Genomic DNA, 19,814 nt, shown 5'->3' on the forward strand with positions numbered 1-19,814 from the left:
ATGGAATATTACTCAGCCATTAAAAAGAATTCATTTGAATCAGTTCTAATGAGATGGATGAAACTGGAGCCCATTATACAGAGTGAAGTAAGCCAGAAAGATAAAGACCATTACAGTATACTAACACATATATATGGACTTTAGAAAGATGGTAACAATAACCTTATATGCAAAACAGAAAAAGAGACTCAGATGAATAGAACAGACTTGTGGACTCTGGGAGAAGGCGAGGGTGGGATGTTTCAAGAGAACAGCATTGAAACATGTATATCTAGGTTGAAACAGATCACCAGCCCAGGTTGGGTGCATGAGACAAGTGCTCGGGCCTGGTGGACTGGGAAGACCCAGAGGGATCGGGTAGAGAGGGAGGTGGGAGGGGGGACTGGGATGGGAAATACATGTAAATCCATGGCTAATTCATTTCAATGTATGACAAAAACCACTGCAATGATGTAAAGTAATTAGCCTCCAACTAATAAAAATAAATGGAAAAAAATAAAATTAAAAAAAAAAAAAACAAAAGAGAGAGACTTAGTACAGAGACAGCAAGACAGCAGTTCCCTGGTGTCTGGGAAGGGAACCTTATCTCACAGGGAGTGTTAATACAGACTCCATGAGAAGGGAGTTGCTCATTCTTATCTTCAAAACAGATGTTCTTTACCTCAATAGTTAAAGCAGATGAGCTGTGAGGGTCAGACAGGCTGTCTTAGTTCACAAACAGTTCAGGCTAAGCCATGGATAAGCCAAAATGACTTCCCCATTTCTCCATATGTTTTCATCTTCTCCATCACAAGCAGATAAAAATCTTAGAAGTTTGTGATCCAGCAATTCTACCTCTGAGGATATACTTGAAAGAATTGAGAGCATACCCTGGAAGAGACATTTGTAAACTCCTGTGCATTGCAGCATTATTCATAATAACTAAAACATGAAAGCAAGCCGAATGCTCATTGACCAAGAAATGGATAAGCCAAATGTGTATACCCGTACGAGAATATTCTTCAGTGTTAAAAAGGAGAGGAAATCTAGCACATGCTATGACAGAGAAGAACCGAGTGGATATTCTACTAAGTGATATAAATCTCACAGGAAAGGACAAATGTTACATCATTCCACTTAAATGAGGAACCTAGGGTGGTCAGACTCATAGAGAAAGAAAGTAGAATGGTGATTGTCAGGAACTGGGAAAGGAGAAGAGGGAATTTTTGATGAATGTGTACAGAGTTGAAGTTTTGCCAGATGAAAAAAGTCCTGGAGTTTGGTTACACAAAATTTGAAGGTATTTGACGTGGCTGAACTGGAAACTTAAAGCGGCTATAATGGTCAATTTTATGTTGTGGGTATTTTACTGCACGCACACACACAAACCCTCTCAGGACCTCCCCCCTGAGGGTAACCACAGAGGAGTCAAGGCTGATAGCAACACTGCAGATGCTCCCCGCCCGCCCAGCCCCATCTCCACCCCAACAACCCAGGGGTGAGGACTGTCTTCTGTGCTCAGGACTCCCCGCTTCGGTTCTTGGAGATGTCTCAGCTCCAGCCCTGCATGGCTTAACCTCAGCCTCCCTGACTGACCCAGTGCTCCAGGCTCTGCTCCAAGGATCCAGTAAGTCTCGGGTCACCCTCTTCTGTAGGAGACTGGGCGCTGAGTTCACATCCTCCCAAAGAGACCTCTGCAACCCCAGAGTGCAGGGGTCAGCCTGGCTCCTGACTGAGGGTGGAGAGACCCATTTTCTAGATGAAAGTGTCTGTGCTGTGTGTGTGTGTGTGTAAGGAAAGGTAGGGGAGATGGATCAGTGCTCTGAGGCTCTAAGACAATTTTTACTCATGTTCAAATAATATTAGAGGGTACTTACGTGAAGAGTCGGATATGACTGAGCGACTAGGCACACAACACAACCACAACCCTTGTATAGGGCTTATGATGTGGACCACTGATTTCAGTCTCCTGTATACTGCTGGCCCTTTGGATCTATGGGTTTTTGTTCTGCTGACTTTGGGGCAACTGTAAGGGACTTGAACATCCACAGATTTTGGTAAACATGGAGATGAAGACATGGTGACATATTCAGTCATTTTGGGGTTTGCTGCACCCAGGAACTGTGAAGCAGGTTCTGTTATTTATCATGGGCAGCAATTTATTTAAATGATGGTGAAATACATATAATGTAAATTTGGCCAACTTAACACGTATGGAGTTGAATAATGTTAAGTATATCTACATTTTTACATAGCCAATCTCTAAAACATTTTATTTATTTTTTTTTCATTTATTTTTATTAGTTGGAGGCTAATTACTTTACATCATTACAGTAGTTTTTGTCATACATTGAAATGAACTAGCCATGGATTTACATGTATTCCCCATCCCAGTCCCCCCTCCCACCTCCCTCTCCACCCGATCCCTCTGGGTCTTCCCGGTCCACCAGGCCCGAGCACTTGTCTCATGCACCCAACCTGGGCTGGTGATCTGTTAGACCCTAGATAATACACATGTTTCAATGCTGTTCTCTTGAAGCATCCCACCCTCGCCTTCTCCCAGAGTCCACAAGTCTGTTCTATACATCTGAGTCTCTTTTTCTGTTTTGCATATAGTATTCTCGTTACCATCTTTCTAAAGTCCATATATATGTGTTAGTATACTGTAATGGTCTTTATCTTTCTGGCTTACTTCGCTCTGTATAATGGGCTCCAGTTTCATCCATCTCATTAGAACTGATTCAAATGAATTCTTTTTAATGGCTGAGTAATATTCCATGGTGTATATGTACCACAGCTTCCTCATCTATTTGTCTGCTGATGGGCATCTGGGTTGCTTCCATGTCCTGGCTATTATAAACAGTGCTGCGATGAACATTGGGGTGCACGTGTCTCTTTCAGATCTGGTTTCCTTGGTGTGTATGCCCAGAAGTGGGATTGCTGGGTCATATGGCAGTCCTATCTCCAGCTTTTTAAGGAATCTCCACACTGTTTTCCATAGTGGCTGTACTAATTTGCATTCCCACCAACAGTGTAAGAGTGTTCCCTTTTCTCCACACCCTCTCCAGCATTTATTGCTTGTAGACTTTTGGATAGCAGCCATCCTGACTGGTGTATAATGGTACCTCATTGTGGTTTTGATTTGCATTTCTCTGATAATGAGTGATGTTGAGCATCTTTTCATGTGTTTGTTAGCCATCTGTATGTCTTCCTTGGAGAAATGTCTGTTGAGTTCTTTGGCCCATTTTTTGATTGGGTCATTTATTTTTCTGGAGTTGAGCTGGAGGTGTTGCTTGTATATTTTTGAAATTAATCCTTTGTCTGTTGCTTCGTTTGCTATTATTTTCTCCCATTCTGAGGGCTGTCTTTTCACCTTGCTTATAGTTTCCTTTGTTGTGCAAAAGCTTTTAAGTTTCATTAGGTCCCATTTGTTTATTTTTGCTTTTATTTCTATAATTCTGGGATGTGGGTCATAGAGGATCCTGCTGTGATTTATGTCGTAGAGTATTTTGCCTATGTTCTCCTCTAGAGTTTATAGTTTCTGGTCTTACATTTAGATCTTTAATCCACTTTGAGTTTATTTTTGTGTATGGTGTTAGAAAGTGTTCTAGTTTCATTCTTTTACAGGTGGTTGACCAGTTTTCCCAGCACCACTTGTTAAAGAGGTTGTCTTTTTTCCATTGTATATCCTTGCCTCCTTTGTCGAAGATAAGGTGACCATAGGTTCGTGGATTTATCTCTGGGCTTTCTATTCTGTTCCATTGATCTATATTTCTGTCTTTGTGCCAGTACCATACTGTCTTGATGACTGTGGCTTTGTAGTAGAGTCTGAAGTCAGGCAGATTGATTCCTCCAGTTCCATTCTTCTTTCTCAGGATTACTTTGGCTATTCGAGGTTTTTTGTATTTCCATACAAATTGTGAAATTATTTGTTCTAGTTCTGTGAAAAATACCGTTGGTAGTTTGATAGGGATTGCATTGAATCTATAGATTGCTTTGGGTAGTATAGCCATCTTGACAATATTGATTCTTCCAATCCATGAACACGGTATATTTCTCCATCTGTTTGTGTCCTCTTTCATTTCTTTCATCAGTGTTTTATAGTTTTCTATGTATAGGTCTTTTGTTTCTTGAGGTAGATATACTCCTAAGTATTTTATTCTTTTTGTTGCAATGGTGAATGGTATTGTTTCCTTAATTTCTCTTTCTGTTTTCTCATTGTTAGTGTATAGGAATGCAAGAGATTTCTGTGTGTTAATTTTATATCCTGCAACTTTACTGTATTCATTGATTAGCTCTAGTAATTTTCTGGTAGAGTCTTTAGGGTTTTCTATGTAGAGGATCATGTCATCTGCAAACAGAGAGAGTTTCACTTCTTCTTTTCCTATCTGGATTCCTTTTACTTCTTTTTCTGCCCTGATTGCTGTGGCCAACACTTCCAAAACTATGTTGAATAGTAGTGGTGAGAGTGGGCACCCTTGTCTTGTTCCTGATTTCAGGGGAAATGCTTTCAATTTTTCACCATTGAGGGTGATGCTTGCTGTGGGTTTGTCATATATAGCTTTTATTATGTTGAGGTATGTTCCTTCTATTCCTGCTTTCTGGAGAGTCTAAAACATTTTAAAACTGTGCCCTCATTTAACAATAACTTCCTTCACCCCAGGCCCTGCTGCTGCTGCTGCTGCTGCTAAGTCGCTTCAGTCGTGTCCGACTCTGTGCGACCCCATAGACAGCAGCCCACCAGGCTCCTCCGTCCATGGGATTTTCCAGGCAAGAGTACTGGAGTGGGTTGCCATTGCCTTCTCCAACCCCAGGCCCTGGCCAATCACTATCCTGCATTTGTCTCCATGGCTTTGACTCCTCCTTTGATTTCACAGAAATGAAACCACACATTATTTGTATATTGGTGAATGGCTTATGTCACTTAGCATAATGTCCTCAAGGCTCCTCCATGTTGTTGCATGGGTCAGAGGTTTCTGCCTTTTAAAGGCTGAATAATATTCCACTGTATGCACAGACCACAATTGTGTTTATCCATTCCTTCATGGATGAACATTTGGGTTGCTTCCAACTTTTATCTACTGTGAATAATAGAGTGCAAATATCTCTTTGAGACTCTATTTTCAGTTTTTGGGGATGTACACCCAGATGTGGAATTACTGGATCACATGGTAAATCCATCATTAGTGTCTTGAGGAACTATCATACTTTACCCATAGCAACTGCACCATTTTACATTCCTACTAACAGTTCCCAGGGGTTCATTAGGAGCATTTGACAAAGAAGAAAACAGAGGTCCAGAGAAGTAAACAACTTGTTCAGAGGTAGTGGAGAAGGCAAGATTCTAATCATAGTTTCCTGGATTTTTGAGTACTTGCTCTCAACCAAAATGTGACATTAGACTTTTGAATATCATTAAGCAGAGACCCCCTCACAATAACTGGTGGTCACTGTGTCAGCCTAGTCCTGCAGAGCTGTGTAGTGAGGAGACATTTCAGGCCCCAAAGAAGCAGCAAAACAGAGTCCTGTCATTTCTGATTCAGAATTAACGTTAGCACCCCCTTCTGTCTAGGCACTTGGGAGTTGTAGGGAAAGAGCAAATTAGCCAAGATGGCACGGTCAGTCTCTCTCACCCCAAGCCCTCTTGCTCTTGCCCCATGTTTTGCAAATAGTGATTATGTAACAGCAGAGATTACTTATAGCACTGCACATGCCTGTCACAAGGTACTCGATTGGCCACCAGTGGCTTTTGTTCTGTAAGTATATATGTAAGCTCCCCCTGGGAAGCCCTGGAGGTTGTGTTCTGTTATGGCAGTGTTATGTCTGCATTAGGGCTACGTTACATGATGTTATGGCTGCTGCATCAGCCAGGAGAGAATAAACACATCTGCAGTTCCTACGGCTCCTTGAGTCTTCTTCCCACTTTCCTGCTCCTGCCTTGCCTACCCTGGGTTCATCAAAGAGTGTGCACAGTGGGATACAGTGAGACAACTGGTGCTGGGAGCAGGTTCAGCAAGACAGGAGGCCAGTCTGGTTTGATGCTTTCACTGAGCTGGGCTACACCTCCTACAAATTCTGTCTCCTTCTGCCCGGACTCAGAGTTCTAATTTCTTTTCACACTGCAGGCAGTGAAGTATAAAGCTACCAGGTTTCAGCATCCTTGACAATGCAATGCATGGAGTCTGAGCTCTCTGATTATTCAGAGAGTCATGGCACACTTATAAAGGAAGGGAGGGAAAAATGATAACAACAACAATAATAAATTTTCCCCAGTTCTGTAGAAGAAAAGAGGATAATGAGTGGTGCAAAGCTTGTGCAAAGTCAGACAAGCTAATACAGAGCAGAGCTGGGTTTGAACCAGCTGATCCGGTTGATTCAATTCAGAAACAAGCATTCTTATCCACTTGTGCAAGTGTGCGTTGTGCATGCTGAGTCACTTCAGTCACGTCCGACTCTGCAACCCCACGGACTGTAGCCCTCCAGTCTCCCCTGTTCAATCCTCTGTGTGTGCGTGTGTGTGTGTGTTAATCACTCAGTCGTGTCCAACTCTTTGCGACCCCATGGACAGGACCTCTCCAGGTTCCTCTGTCAATGGGGTTCTCCAGGTAAGAATACTGGAGTGAGTTCCCATTCCCTCCTCCAGGGGATCTTCCCAACCCAGGGTTTGAACCCGGGTCTCCTGCATTGCAGGCAGATTCTTGACCCTCTGAGCCACCGGAGGCGCCTGCTCTGTCATTGAACTCATACCAATTAGGCATCTACTGTGTGCCTGGCACTGGGTTTGAGGCTTTTGCTTCTGTAGGGGTGGAAAAGTTTTCTTTCTAGGTTTCTTGGCTGGTCTAAATAACTGAACTGAAATAAGACAGATTAATACATTTACAGGAGCCCCTTAAAAAACTCTGAGGCTCAAAAGCACTCAGGCATTTAAGGCTTATACGCTCCCCTGGCCTAAGGAGAAGGGGGTAGGGATCTGGGGCTTCAAGGAGGACAAAGGCAACCCATAGGAGGATGGGAAGAGCAAGTGCCTGATGAACAAATGTTTGCTCCTCCAGGCAGGTACGTTTTCCTGAAATTAGAAGTTCTCTCTGGTGATAGCTCTCTTCCTGGCATAGGCAGTATAATCTACATTATTTTGAGCATTTAAGGGAGAGGCAAGGAGCTTCTCCTGAGTCTGCTGGGTCTTAATCATCTTTAGCTCAAAACAGTTCACTCGCCAAAAGAGCACATTTAGGGGAGATTAAAAAAAAAAAAAAACACTCTCCCTCAGTTCTATTCAAGCAACGCTTCCAGTTACCTTGAAACATATTAAATGCTTGATTTATGTTTGAAAACCAAAGCTCAGAGGTGGAGAACTTGGCCCATGTGTCCTTGTACTACCTGTCCCTCATCACTCCATTGCTCCGTGGAATTGGACTCCCAGGGCCAAGGGTTGATAGATATTCTTGATGACATTGTGTCTTGTTTTCTCAGCAGACCGTTAACGTCCTCAACTCCCATCTAGGATGCTGCGTCAGTATGTTCGCCAGTTTCATCACGGGCTGGTCCGCAGGCGGCCACTGGGGCCCCGGGAGGAGTCTGAGAGTCACAGAGCTCCTCTGAGCACCCTCGACCTGGTGATCTTGGGTGTGGGCAGGACTCTGGAGGCCGGCGTGTACGTTCTGATTGGTGTCATGACCCTGCTCATAGCTGGACCAGCGATCATCATCTCCTTTTTGGTGGTTGCCCTGTCTTCTGTGTTGTCTGGACTCTGCTATGCCGAACTTTGGGCTTGGGTACCACGCTCCGGTTCTGCGTATCTCTACAGCTACGTCACCATGGGAGAACTCTGCGCCTTCGTCATTGGCTGGAACCTCTTACTGTATTTAGTGGCTGGTGAGATGATGGGGAGAGGGACGAAGTGGGGCTTAAGATCAGGAAACTAGGAGGGTAACTGGGGTCTTCACTCATTCATAAAGACTTTCTTATGGAGCTTGTAGAGGGAAGCTCCAGAAAGCCCCACAGCTTCACTGTACTGAGCTATCCTGTTTTCTTTAAACATGCCCGAGAACCCAGAGGAAAGGGCACTGTAGGGGGTGGGTGAGAGGGAGGCAGTTCCCACAGGCTCCTCCCCTCACCATACGGAAGTCTTTGCTCAGCTGTTGCCTTCAAGGGATTTTCCTTTACTACTTGATTTAAAATTTCAACACTCATCTCCCAGCCCTCCTGGTCCCAATTCACTGTGTTCTTTTCTTGCATAACTTTAATCTCCTCTTAACATTAAATAGTTGACCTATTTTTTGAATCATCTGATTCTTCTCTCCCCCATCCCATGAAAAGAAACTATTTGAGAGTGAGTATTTTGTTTGTTTTTCCCCAAACACATCCCAGTGTGCATTGTAGGGGTTTAATTATTGTCCATTAATCTCCATTCTTCTGCCTCTGCAGCTGCTTCCTGCGTGACCAGGGCTTGGAGCTATGCCTTTGACAGCCTCATTGGGAACCACATCTCTCAGGCATTAGCAGAGAACTTTCTCTCCATATATGCCCTCTTTCCTGGCTCCGTACCCAGACTTTATTGCCCTGGGCCTGGTGCTGCTGATGACTGGTGAGAAGGGGTGAGACATAGGATGGGAAGAGTGGGGTTTGGAGGGGGAACTGGTGTGGGAAAGCTGTGGGGTGGCAGAAGGTAGAATTAGGACTGTAAAGAAGGATTGGGGTTATGATTAAGGGCGGCAAGGCACATAGACCATTGCTTTCCCACCCTGGCACCCTTGACAGTTTGTGATGCTTCATCTTTTGGTGTTGAGGGCTGTTCTGAACTTCACACTGTAGGGTTTTGTTTTTGTTTATTTATAAATCATAGTCGAATGGAGTTGCATCCCCAGCCTTACTTACTATATACTGGTGCTAAATTGTGATCATCAGAATGTCTCCAGACATTGTCAAACGTCCCTTGAGTGACAAAACCACCCCAGCTCAGAATCATTTACTTAGAGTGACAAATTTCTTCCTCTCTGTTGAGACCAGATTTTTTTAAATTGAGAGGCTATTCTCATAGCATAAAACTGATTTATTGCCTTTCCCAGTTTTATTGAGATATAATTGACTTACAACATTGTATATGTTTAAGGTGTACAAAGTGGTGATTTGACAGCCGTGTGCTGTGAGCTGACTGGCACAGTAAGAAATTAGCCGTCTTAAAGTGCTTGTATCTGCCTGGGTGCTCAGTCATTTCAGTTATGTGCAACTCCTTGCGACCCCATGGACTGCAGCCCATCAGGTTCCTCTGTCCATGGGGTTCTCCAGGCAAGAATACTGGAGTGTGATCCAGAGATTTTTCCCGATCCAGGGATTGAACCTGCATCTTCTTCTGTATTGCACACAGATTCTTTACTGCTGAGTCACCAGGGAAGGCCCTTAAACTGTAGAGTTCAGTGGGACTTAGTACCTTCACAGTGTGGCAACCATCATCTCCGTCTAGTTCCAAACATGTTCATCTCCCCAAAAGGAAACCCTGTGCCCACTGAACAGTCACTATCCACCCATCCACCCCACCCCCACTACTCTCTAGCCCTGGCAACCACTGGTCTGCTTTCCGTGTCTCATATTCCATCTTTCCCACAGGACTACTGGTTCTGGGAGCTCGTGTGACAACCCTGATTTTCAAAGTGTCCACAGGCTTGAACCTTTTTGTTCCCATCTTCATGATCCTCTCTGGCTTCATTAAGGGAGACCTGCACAACTGGCAGCTCACAGAACAGGACTACAGATCGAACACATCTGGATCCAGCAGCACCTTTAGGTCAGGAGGGTCCTCTTGGTAATACATGAGTGGTGGTGGCACAGAGCTGGGAACATGGTGGGGACTGAAGACCTCTGGGCTGGTGGATCCAGGTGATGGGGGTCCTGGAGCCCATGACTTGAGGTATGAAGGGAGGAGCCCAGTAGAAGTGGCTGAACTCACCTCACCCATGTTCTTCATCTCTCCTTCTCTCACCATAGCTTGGGCCCTCTGGGTTCTGGAGGGTTTGTGCCCTTTGGCTTTGAAGGGATTCTCCAAGGAGCAGCTATACTTTTCATCTCATATTTTGGTGTTCATGGCATGGTCATTGCAGGTAACATGATTGGTTGGGCTGCTCTTGGGCACAGGGGTTGGTAGAAGGTTAGACCCTGAGGCTGGGAAAGATTGAGGGCATAGGAGAAGGGGACAACAGATGATGAGATGTTTGGATAACATCACAGACTCAGTGGACATGAGTTCGAGGAAACTCAGGGAGATGGTGAAGGACAGGGAAGCCTGGCGCACTGTAGTCCATGGGGTTGCAAAGAGTCATACATGACTGAGTAACTAAACAACAAAAGCCTGCTTTTGGACTTGCAAGAGGAAAGGGGATTTTCTGCTTTCATTCAAGCATCTTTCCTGACCCAGTACTTCCTCCTCTCCTGCAGGGAAGGAAGCCCCAAATCCTCAGCGTTCCATCCCCTTGAGCATGGTGATCTCCATCTTCATCGGCTTTCTGGCGTACTCTGGAGTCTCAGCGGCGCTCACCCTCATGGTGCCCTACTACCAGATTTACCCTTACAGCCCCTTACCACAGGCTTTCCTCCAGGTCGGATGGGACCCGGCTGCATATGTCATGGCTATTGTCTTACTGTGTACCCTTTTATACAGGTCAGTGTCCTGGTTTTCTCCCCATCTACTATCAGATGCTCAGGTACCCCAGCCCTTGTGGTTGAGAGACAAGAGGAAGGACACCATGTAGACAGGAACCGTGTAGACTAGGAACCGAGGGTACCCTGGTCTCTCCTGCTTCTACACATCCTCACACATCTTTCCCTTTTCTCTTTCAGCTTCCTATGCGCCATGGTCTCCATGTTTCAGTTGACCTGCGCAATGACAGCTGACGGGCTCCTTTTCCGAGTTCTTGCCCAGATCCACACCCGTACTGGCACCCCTATCATGGCCATCTTGGCTTCTGGAACTCTTACAGGTGAATAAAGGAAGCCTTTTCCTTTCCTTTTTTTTTTTTTAAATAATTCTATGTATTTATTTTAAATGATTTATTATTGCTTTACAAAATTGGTTTGATATCTGTCATACATCAACATAAACCAGGCACAGGTATACCTATGAACGTTCCCTCTTGAGTCTGCCTCCCACCTCTCACCCCTCTAGGTTATTACAGAGCCCCAGTTTGAGTTCCCTGAGTCATACAGAAAATTTCCATTGGCTGTCTATTTTGCATGCATTACTGTATATGCGTCCATGCTACTCTCCACTCATTTCACCCTCTCCTTCTCTCTTGCCCTTGTCCGTCAGTCTGTTTTCTATGTCTGCACCTCCGTGGCTGCCCTGCAAATAGCTTCATCAGTACCATCTTTCTAGATTCCATATATATATGCATTAATATATGATATTTGTTTTTCTCTTTCTGACTTACTTCTCTCTGAATAACAGGCTCTAGGTTCATTTTCCTCTTTAGAACTGACTCAAATGAGTTCCTTTTTTTATGACTGAGTAGTATTAAAAAGCAGAGACATTACTTTGCCAACAAAGTCTGTCTAGTCAAGGCTATGGTTTTTCCAGTGGTCATGTATGGATGTGAGAGTTGGATGGTGAAGAAAGCTGAGTGCCGAAGAACTGATGCTTTTGAACTGTGGTGTTAGAGAAGACTCTTGAGAGTCCCTTGAACTGCAAGGAGATCCAATCAGTCCATCCTAAAGGAGATCAGTCCTGGGTGTTCATTGGAAGGACTGATGTTGAAGCTGAAACTCCAATATTTTGGCCACCTCATGCAAAGAGTTGACTCATTGGAAAAGACCCTGATGCTGGGAGGGATTGGGGCAGGAAGAGAAGGGGACAACAGAAGATGAGATGGCTGGATGGCATCACTGACTCGATGGACATGAGTTTGAGTAAACTCCGGGAGTTGGTGATGGACAGGGAGGCCTGGCATGCTGCGATTCATGGGGTCACAAAGAGTCGGACACAACTGAGCAACTGACCTGAACTGAGTATTCCATTGTATATGTATATCCCACAGCTTCTTTATCCATTCATCTATCAATGGATCATTCTTTCCTATGACCAATTTCTTTAACATGAATATTTCCAGGGACTTCTCATTCCCTCACCCGACCTTCATTCTAGGGTTCACGGCATCACTCCTCAGGATCCTCGATCTGGTGAAACTCATGTCAGCCGGGATCCTGCCTGCTTACACCCTTGTAGCAGTTTCTGTGCTTGTCCTCAGGTGAGACCCACTAACCTTGGCTGAGAGCCTTGGACTCTTGGGGGTGATGGGGAGGTGATCCTCTTCTGCCTTCTTGCTGCCTTCTATATGTCTCACTAGGCTTAAGGCAAGAAAGAGATAGATTATACTGTCTGTGTTGAATGGGTAGGAACTGCTGTGAATACTGCCCTGATATCCCTCCTTCAGGTACCAGCCAGACCAGAATTTAAGCAAGAAGGGGAAAACAGAGAAGGGAAATGAGACTTCTGATCTTGAAGCAAGTCCTTCAGAACCTGTACCTGAAGCAGGACCTTTAAGGATTCTAAAGAGTCTGTGGTTCCCTACCAGCACTACCCCCACCCAGATATCTGGTCAGATTGTCTATGGATGTGCCTCTCTGCTTGGTGAGCAGTGGGATTTCCCTTTGGTCATATTTTGAAATTGACAAGATAGGTTGGGATTGTGTCTTTGGAAGTTGAGAAGGGGTCTTGGAGATATGATGGCCCTTCCTGAGGTGGGCAGCCTGGGGAGGGGTGTGACCCAAGGTCCTGACATCTTTGTCTTCTGGGTCCAGCCTGTTCTCCTCCACCTTGACCCTTGCAGTTCTCCTGCTGACAATCCTGAGCCTGATCCTGGCCCAGTGGCCCAGCCAGGTGTTCTCTGGAGACCCTGGGCTCTCAACAGTGGCTGTGCTGCTGCTGCTGCTCATCACTGGGGTCATGGTCATCATCTGGAGGCAGCCCCAGAGCCCCTCTCCTCTTCTGTTCAGGGTAGGTGACCTTATGTGCCCAGAGTGTCCACCTTGAGTGAATGAAGCCTGCATGCTTGAGGTTTAAACATCTTTGTTGGACTAGGGAGTAAAGAGAGTTGCTAAAACCAATGAACCCTTCCCGGATCCACACTCACTGCTTTACAGACCCAATCTGAGCAGGAACTGAACACACAGCCTGAGTAAGACTGGATCCTTCCCACAACCGTGGGGCAGGATCTCCCTTTCAGACGTCTGCGGTGTCTGAACAGGGGTGAACTGACTCTGCCCACAGGTCCCTGCTCTGCCTGTCCTCCTACCGCTGAGCATCTTCGTGAACATTTACTTGATGATGCAGATAACCTCTGAGACCTGGATCTTATTTGGCATCTGGATGGCAATTGGTAAGAGGCTTTTTTGGGTGAGGAGTCCTCTTGAGTGACTGAATCCAATCCTCTTCCTAGAAGCCCTCCCCAAAACTGTTAGATGCCATAACAGGAAGCCTACTGGGCATTTGTAGGTGAGGAGAGCACCTACTTTCCCTTCTCACTGTCTCATTTTCCTGCTAGGATCTGTCATATATTTAGGATATGGGATCCGACACAGCCTGGCAGGGAACAGTCATCAACAGCCACCAGCCTCCACCTCCCAGACTCTGGATTAAAACATCCCCAGTGCTGAATCTGCCTAACCCAAGGAAATTGATGCTATGTGGAATCCCTCCATTCCCTGGAGGTATCTTCTGGTTTAAGGGGCACTTTGAGCCTCTGTGAAATGTGAACATGCGATGCATTTATAGTTCTGTATTTATTGCCATTGGATGTTGTATATATTTAAAGCAAACTTTTAAAAGCATAATAGACATACTTAAAAGTACATGCTTTCTAAGTGTGTAGCAAAACGAATTTTTCACAACAAAATTACCACAGTGTAGCCAGTCATCAGAGGAAGAAATAAAATATGAACCAGACATGTGAGAAACAACTTCTTGCGACTCTTCCCAGCAAGAACACAGAGACTGCCATTTAGGAAGGAAACACAGGTAACTACGTATTTTGTCAAGACTTACACTTTAAACATTACAACACAAACAGACTGGAAGTAAATGTGCAATCACACAAGACAGTCAGGGTAGCTGTATTACTATCCAAGTAGACTTTGAGAAAAAGAGAAATAATACAAATAAAGTGAATTATTTCACCATGAAAAGAGAAATGATTATATTTCTCTTTTCTCCCAGCTTTACTGAGACAGTGTCACATTGTGTAAATGATTGTTTTTCATTAACTTTCTATCTCAGACTCTTAGAGTAACTCAGTTGAGCTGATGAAGAAAAGGTCTGAATTAAAAAAACCAACCAAACCAAAACTCCTACATTGCCAGAGGTGGGGAAATGGGGTCATAGGTAATTGCTGGCTGATAAATGGTTACTGATGGGTGTAACTAAAAGGTAAGAAGTTAAAAGTATAACTAAAAGATAATTTTCAGTGTAAGAAAAAGTTAGTAACTTTTAGTGTAATGGAAAAAAAGAGTGCAACCAATGTGTAACTAAAAGGTAAGAAGTTATCTTGGAGAGACAAGACAAAAAGATGTTGCTACAGAACAGAATGCTCAAAATCGAGATTATGAACATTCAAGAAGCTGGTAAGAATGAAATAGAGGATTGTTTGTGGGAATAAACAACTGAAGTAGAGTGAAGGAAGAATGGATGTCAAGAAACCAAATACAAGTTATTAGATGAATCTAAGAATAAATGGAGGAGGATGAATAGAATTTGGAAAATCACTACCTTGCAAGAGCTAATGAAATTACAGGCTTAGGATGCAGTTAATGGAGACTGCACCTTTTGGGTAAAACTTTGATAGAACAGGTTGACACCACCTGATTATCATTCTTCCTTATTGACGTGGGACAACCAGATCTCACGTGATACCCAATGTGCTGTAAGAGGCAATCCACAACACTGCCCGTAAAGTAGTCCTGAAGAAAATCTGGATCAGAATTAATCACATCTTTAGATCAACTACAAGCTCATAGCAGACATAGGGATAGATTCACATTTCAACTGAAAACTTCATCAGCCAGAGACTTCTCCGGAGACTGTGGGTAGGGATGGGAGGGGGAGGGGGTGGTGAGGAGACAGGTTCCATCCCTGGTCGGGTAACCCACATGCCAAATGAAGCAGCCAAAACTAAAAGTCAGCCAGATCAGAATGTGGGTAATTCTCCAGGAAAGGAAAACGGTACACTTCTGTAACAATCAAATGATATAACCCACAGTGGAGAGTTAATACAAGCATACCTTGGAGATATTGCTGGCTTGGTTCTACAAAGTTGACATAAAAGAGAGTCAGACAGTTTTTTGCCTGTTTGTTTCCCAGTGCACATAAAAGTTATGCTTACACGATGCTGTAGTCTATTTGGTGTGCAATAGATTTCTGTCCCCTCCCCCAACAAAAACTAATATACATACTTTAAGCTCCTCGGCCCTTTTATGTTCACCTTCTTAGACCTTAATCATAAAGATGAGATCATTAGGCAACATTTAACTTAGCTCCTGATTTCTGCTTTCCTAAATATACACAGGGGCTTCCCAGGGGGCTCAGTGGTAAAGAATCCACTTGCCAATGCAGGAGCAGGAGACATGGGTTTGATCCCTGAGTTGGGAAGATCCTCTGGAGAAGGAAATGACAACCCACTCCAGTATTCTTACCTGAAAAATCCCACAGACAGAGGAACCTGATGGGCTACAGTCCACAAGGTCAGGGAGAGTCAGACATGAGTGAGATATGCATGCAAATATATGCAACGCCTTAACTAAACTGTTGATTCCTCTTCTGGACTAGAAGGAATAAGAATGAAGAATTTAGTTAAAGGGACTTACCTGGCTCTGGTGGTGAAGACCCCATGTTCCCAATGCAGGGGGCATGGCTTCAGTCCTGGGTCATGGAACAAAGAAGTGGAGTGCTGCAGGTTGTGGCCAAAAAAGAAAAAGAAAAAGAATTAAGTAGTTTAAGAATGACTACCCCTTGCATCCTCTTGGTAAATTTGCAAGTGGACCACAAGGGCAAGAGAACCTCCAGTTGCAGGTGGATCGCACAAGCAAGACAACGTCCCAGGGAAGACAGAGGGAAATCAGCAGGCTTGCAGTAATGGGGAAATGGCAGGGAATCTGACCTCCAGCCTTAATGATTCATTGAGCTTTTATTCCCTTTAAAGATTCTCATGGCTGAGGAAAACTGGCATGGACACAAGTGCACCTTCTCCCCAGGTTGCTGGCTTTTCTGAATAAAGCATCTCTCTTCTCTACAGAATCTTGCCCCTTGAGTTATTGTTGGTCAAGAAGCAAGTGGCCAAACCAGCGATCGGTTACAAAACTAACTGCTGACTAGAGTAGGGAATGGCTCAATGCAAGTCAACAAGCCTTTGAGTTTATATGCCCAGGGCGACTCCTCTATCTTCATGCACAATGATGAAACATGGAAATTTATAGGTAGGATGGCCTAATGCTGGAACCTGGGTGAATGCAGATGTTAAAGCATTGGTAGCCTTTTCTCCTTCTGACATTCATTCAGTTGGGTCTGGTTGGGTAGAGTTTAGCAATGCATAGAGAGCGTGGGCAATGCAGGAACATCTAGGCACCTAATTCTCCCAGTGTCTGGTTTGGCATAGAAATCCCCTGAATTTTGGGGAACTGAGAAAGCCAGGGTTCCCTTAATTGTTTCAGAATCAATCAACAATCTTCCTTAGATATGAAATGACCTAAATATTTCACTGTTTTCACAATTTTGAATTGTTGTGTTGGAGAAGACCCTTGATAGTCCCTTGAACTGCAAAGAGATCAACCAGTCAATCCTAAAGGAAATCAATCCTGAATATTCACTGGAAGGACTGATGCTAAAGCTCCAATACTTTGGCCACCTGATGCAAAGAACTGACTCACTGAAAAAGACCCTGATGCTGGGAAAGATGGAAGGCATGAGGAGAAGGGGACGACAGAAGATGAGATGGTTGGATGGCATCACCGACTTGATGGACATGAGTTTGAGAAAGTTCCGGGGATTGGTGATGGACAAGGAAGCCTAGCATGCTGCAGTCCATGGGGTTGTAAAGAGTCAGACACGACTGAGCAACTGAATTGCAGTATTTCACAACTGGTGAGCAGAATTGCAATTTCTCCTTGGAGGCATTATGCCCTCTAGAGGCTAATTGCTCTGACAGATGGACACTGTCTAAACGCTCGACAACAGTTTAACCACTTAAACCAACCTTAAATCAAGGTTGGTTAAACCAACCCTTAAGCCACTTTACTCCACCCTGTGTAGTTGGATTTTTGAAAAAAAATTATTTACAGTATTATGAGTCAACTATACTTCAATTAAAACGAAGAAGTTAATGTAAGAGTCAACTACTACATTTAAGTTCTGTTTTGATGGTCTGTGTCCAGGGTCTTATCTTAGGGTTACTTGATAGATTTCAGAATCTAGTCAACCCTTCACCAGTACCCCATCCCCTCCCTTCACCTCTCCCCTTCCTGCTCCCTGGTTTTCCTTCCTGAAGACTGGAGCTACTTACCTCTTACATCCCGTTTCCCTACTTGCCTGTGTGCTCAGCAAACAGAACTCCTTGAAGAAGACAAGGAGGACACCTTCCCATTTACCCTCTTCCACCCCTTTGTGCGAGGCTGGACGCAAGTGTGATGCTGATTCAATGCTTGTGCTTCTTGAATTAACATCAGATGTTAAATTCCCTTCCTCCTGGTTGGGGTCCAGCTGGGCTTGGGGTCTGCCCACACTGGAGGGTCTCAGGTCATGTGCAGACTGTGGGGAGTTGAGAAGTGTAAGAGGACTGGGAGTGAGCAGGGTCTGAGTGGGGCCCCTAGTTGCACAGCCCCTACTTCTCAGGGTTCTTGGTGATCAAAAATTCAAGCAGCCAAAGAAATAATCAATAAACAATCTATAATGGGAATAGGGAAGCATTTCATTTGAGCCAAATTGAGGATTATATTCTAGAGACAGATGCTCAGATAACTCTGAGGAACTGCTTTCTTGAAGCATCTTTTTCAATACAGTCTTATACCTTGTCTGAGCAAAGAGCAAACATCATGCATGACAGGGTGCACTCCTTCAAGATTTCAAGACACAAACATAGTACACAGACAGTGAGGCGACAGGACCCTGGTGTCTAGGAAGGGAACTTTACCTTCCAGGGCATGGACCTGTGAGAAGACAGTTGCTCATCCTTATCTTCAAAACAGATTTTCTTGGTTTTTGGTTTGCTTGTTTTTAAATTAGTCGATTTATTTTAATTGGAGGCTAATTACTTTACAATATCGTAGTGGTTTTTGTCAAACATTGACATGAATCAGCCATGGGTGCACATGTGTTTCCCATCCAGAATCCCCCTCCCACCTCCCTTCCCATCCCATCCCCCAGGGTCATCCCAGTGCACCAGCCCTGAGCACCCTGTCTCATTCATCAAACCTGGACTGGCGATCTGCTTCACATATGATAATATACACGTTTCAATGCTACCCTCTCAAATCATCCCACCCTCACCTTCTCCCACAGAGTCCAAAAGACTGTTCTTTACATCTGTGTCTCTTTTGCTGTCTCGCATATAGGGTCATCATTACCATCTTTCTAAATTCCATGTATATGCGTTAGTATACTGTATTGGTGTTTTTCTTTCTGACTTACTTCACTCTGTATAATAGGCTCCAGTTTCATCCACCTCATTAGAACTGATTCAAATGCATTCTTTTTAATGGCTGAGTAATATTCCATTGTGTATATGTAGCACAGCTTTCTTATCCATTTGTCTGCCGATGGATATCTAGGTTGCTTCCATGTCCTGTCTATTGTAAACAGTGCTGTGATGAACACTGGGGTACACGTGTCTCTTTCAATTCTGGTTTCCTCGGTGTGTATGCCCAAGTGTGGGATTGCTGGGTCGTATGGCAGTTTTATTTCCAGTGTTTTAAGGAAGCTCCACACCGTTCTCCGTAGTGGCTGTACTAGTTTACATTCCCACCAACAGTGTAAGAAGATTCCCTTTTCTCCGAAACCTCTCCAGCATTTATTATTTGTAGACTTTTTGATAGCAGCCTTTCTGAAAAGTGTGAGGTGATACTTCATTGTGGTATTGATTTGCATTTCTCTGATAATGAGTGATGTTGAGCATCTGTGCATGTGTTTGTTAGCACTCTGTATGTCTTCTTTGGAGAAATGTCTGTTTAGTACTTTGGCCCATTTTTTGATTGGATCATTTATTTTTCTGAAATTGAGCTGCAGGAGCTGCTTGTATATTTTTGAGATTTTTTTTGTCAGTTACTTCATTTGTTATTCTTTTCTCCCATTCTGAAGGCTCTCTTTTCACCTTGCTTATGGTTTCCTTCATTGTGCAAAAGCTTTTAAGTTTAATTAGGTCCCATTTGTTTATTTTTTCTTTTATTTCCATTACTCTGGGAGGTGGGTCATAGAGGATCCTGCTGTGATTTATGTCAGAGAGTGTTTTGCCTATGTTTTCCTCTAGGAGTTTTATAGTTTCTGGTCTTACATTTAGATCTTTAATCCATTTTGAGTTTATTTTTGTATATGGTGTTAGAAAAGTGTTCTAGTTTCATTCTTTTACAAGTGGTTGACCAGTTTTCCCAGCACCACTTGTTAGAGGTTTTCTTTTTTTCTTCTGTATATTCTTGCCTCCTTTGTCAAAGATAAGGTGTCCATAGGTGCGTGGATTTATCTCTGGGCTTTCTATTTTGTTCCATTGATCTATATTTCTGTCTTTGTGCCAGTACCATACTGTCTTGATGACTGTAGCTTTGTAGTATAGTCTGAAGTCAGGCAGGTTGATTCCTCCAGTTTCATTCTTCTT

At 44.0% G+C, this 19,814-nt stretch overlaps 1 protein-coding gene across 1 annotated transcript; it reads left to right on the forward strand.

The window, feature by feature from the left end:
- Positions 1–5,751: 5,751 nt before the first annotated feature.
- Positions 5,752–13,630, forward strand: LOC110123974 (cationic amino acid transporter 3-like). Its single transcript, XM_070463163.1, is given in 12 exon segments — positions 5,752–7,851; positions 8,404–8,477; positions 8,479–8,563; positions 9,583–9,760; positions 9,961–10,073; positions 10,408–10,630; positions 10,810–10,949; positions 12,110–12,212; positions 12,399–12,595; positions 12,795–12,961; positions 13,235–13,343; positions 13,509–13,630. Coding segments are annotated over 12 exon segments (1,881 nt in total). The 5' UTR covers positions 5,752–7,481.
- Positions 13,631–19,814: the final 6,184 nt, after the last annotated feature.

This window comes from Odocoileus virginianus, unplaced genomic scaffold (genome assembly GCF_023699985.2).
Source record: "Odocoileus virginianus isolate 20LAN1187 ecotype Illinois unplaced genomic scaffold, Ovbor_1.2 Unplaced_Scaffold_36, whole genome shotgun sequence".
Classification (NCBI taxonomy): Eukaryota; Metazoa; Chordata; class Mammalia; order Artiodactyla; family Cervidae; genus Odocoileus; species Odocoileus virginianus.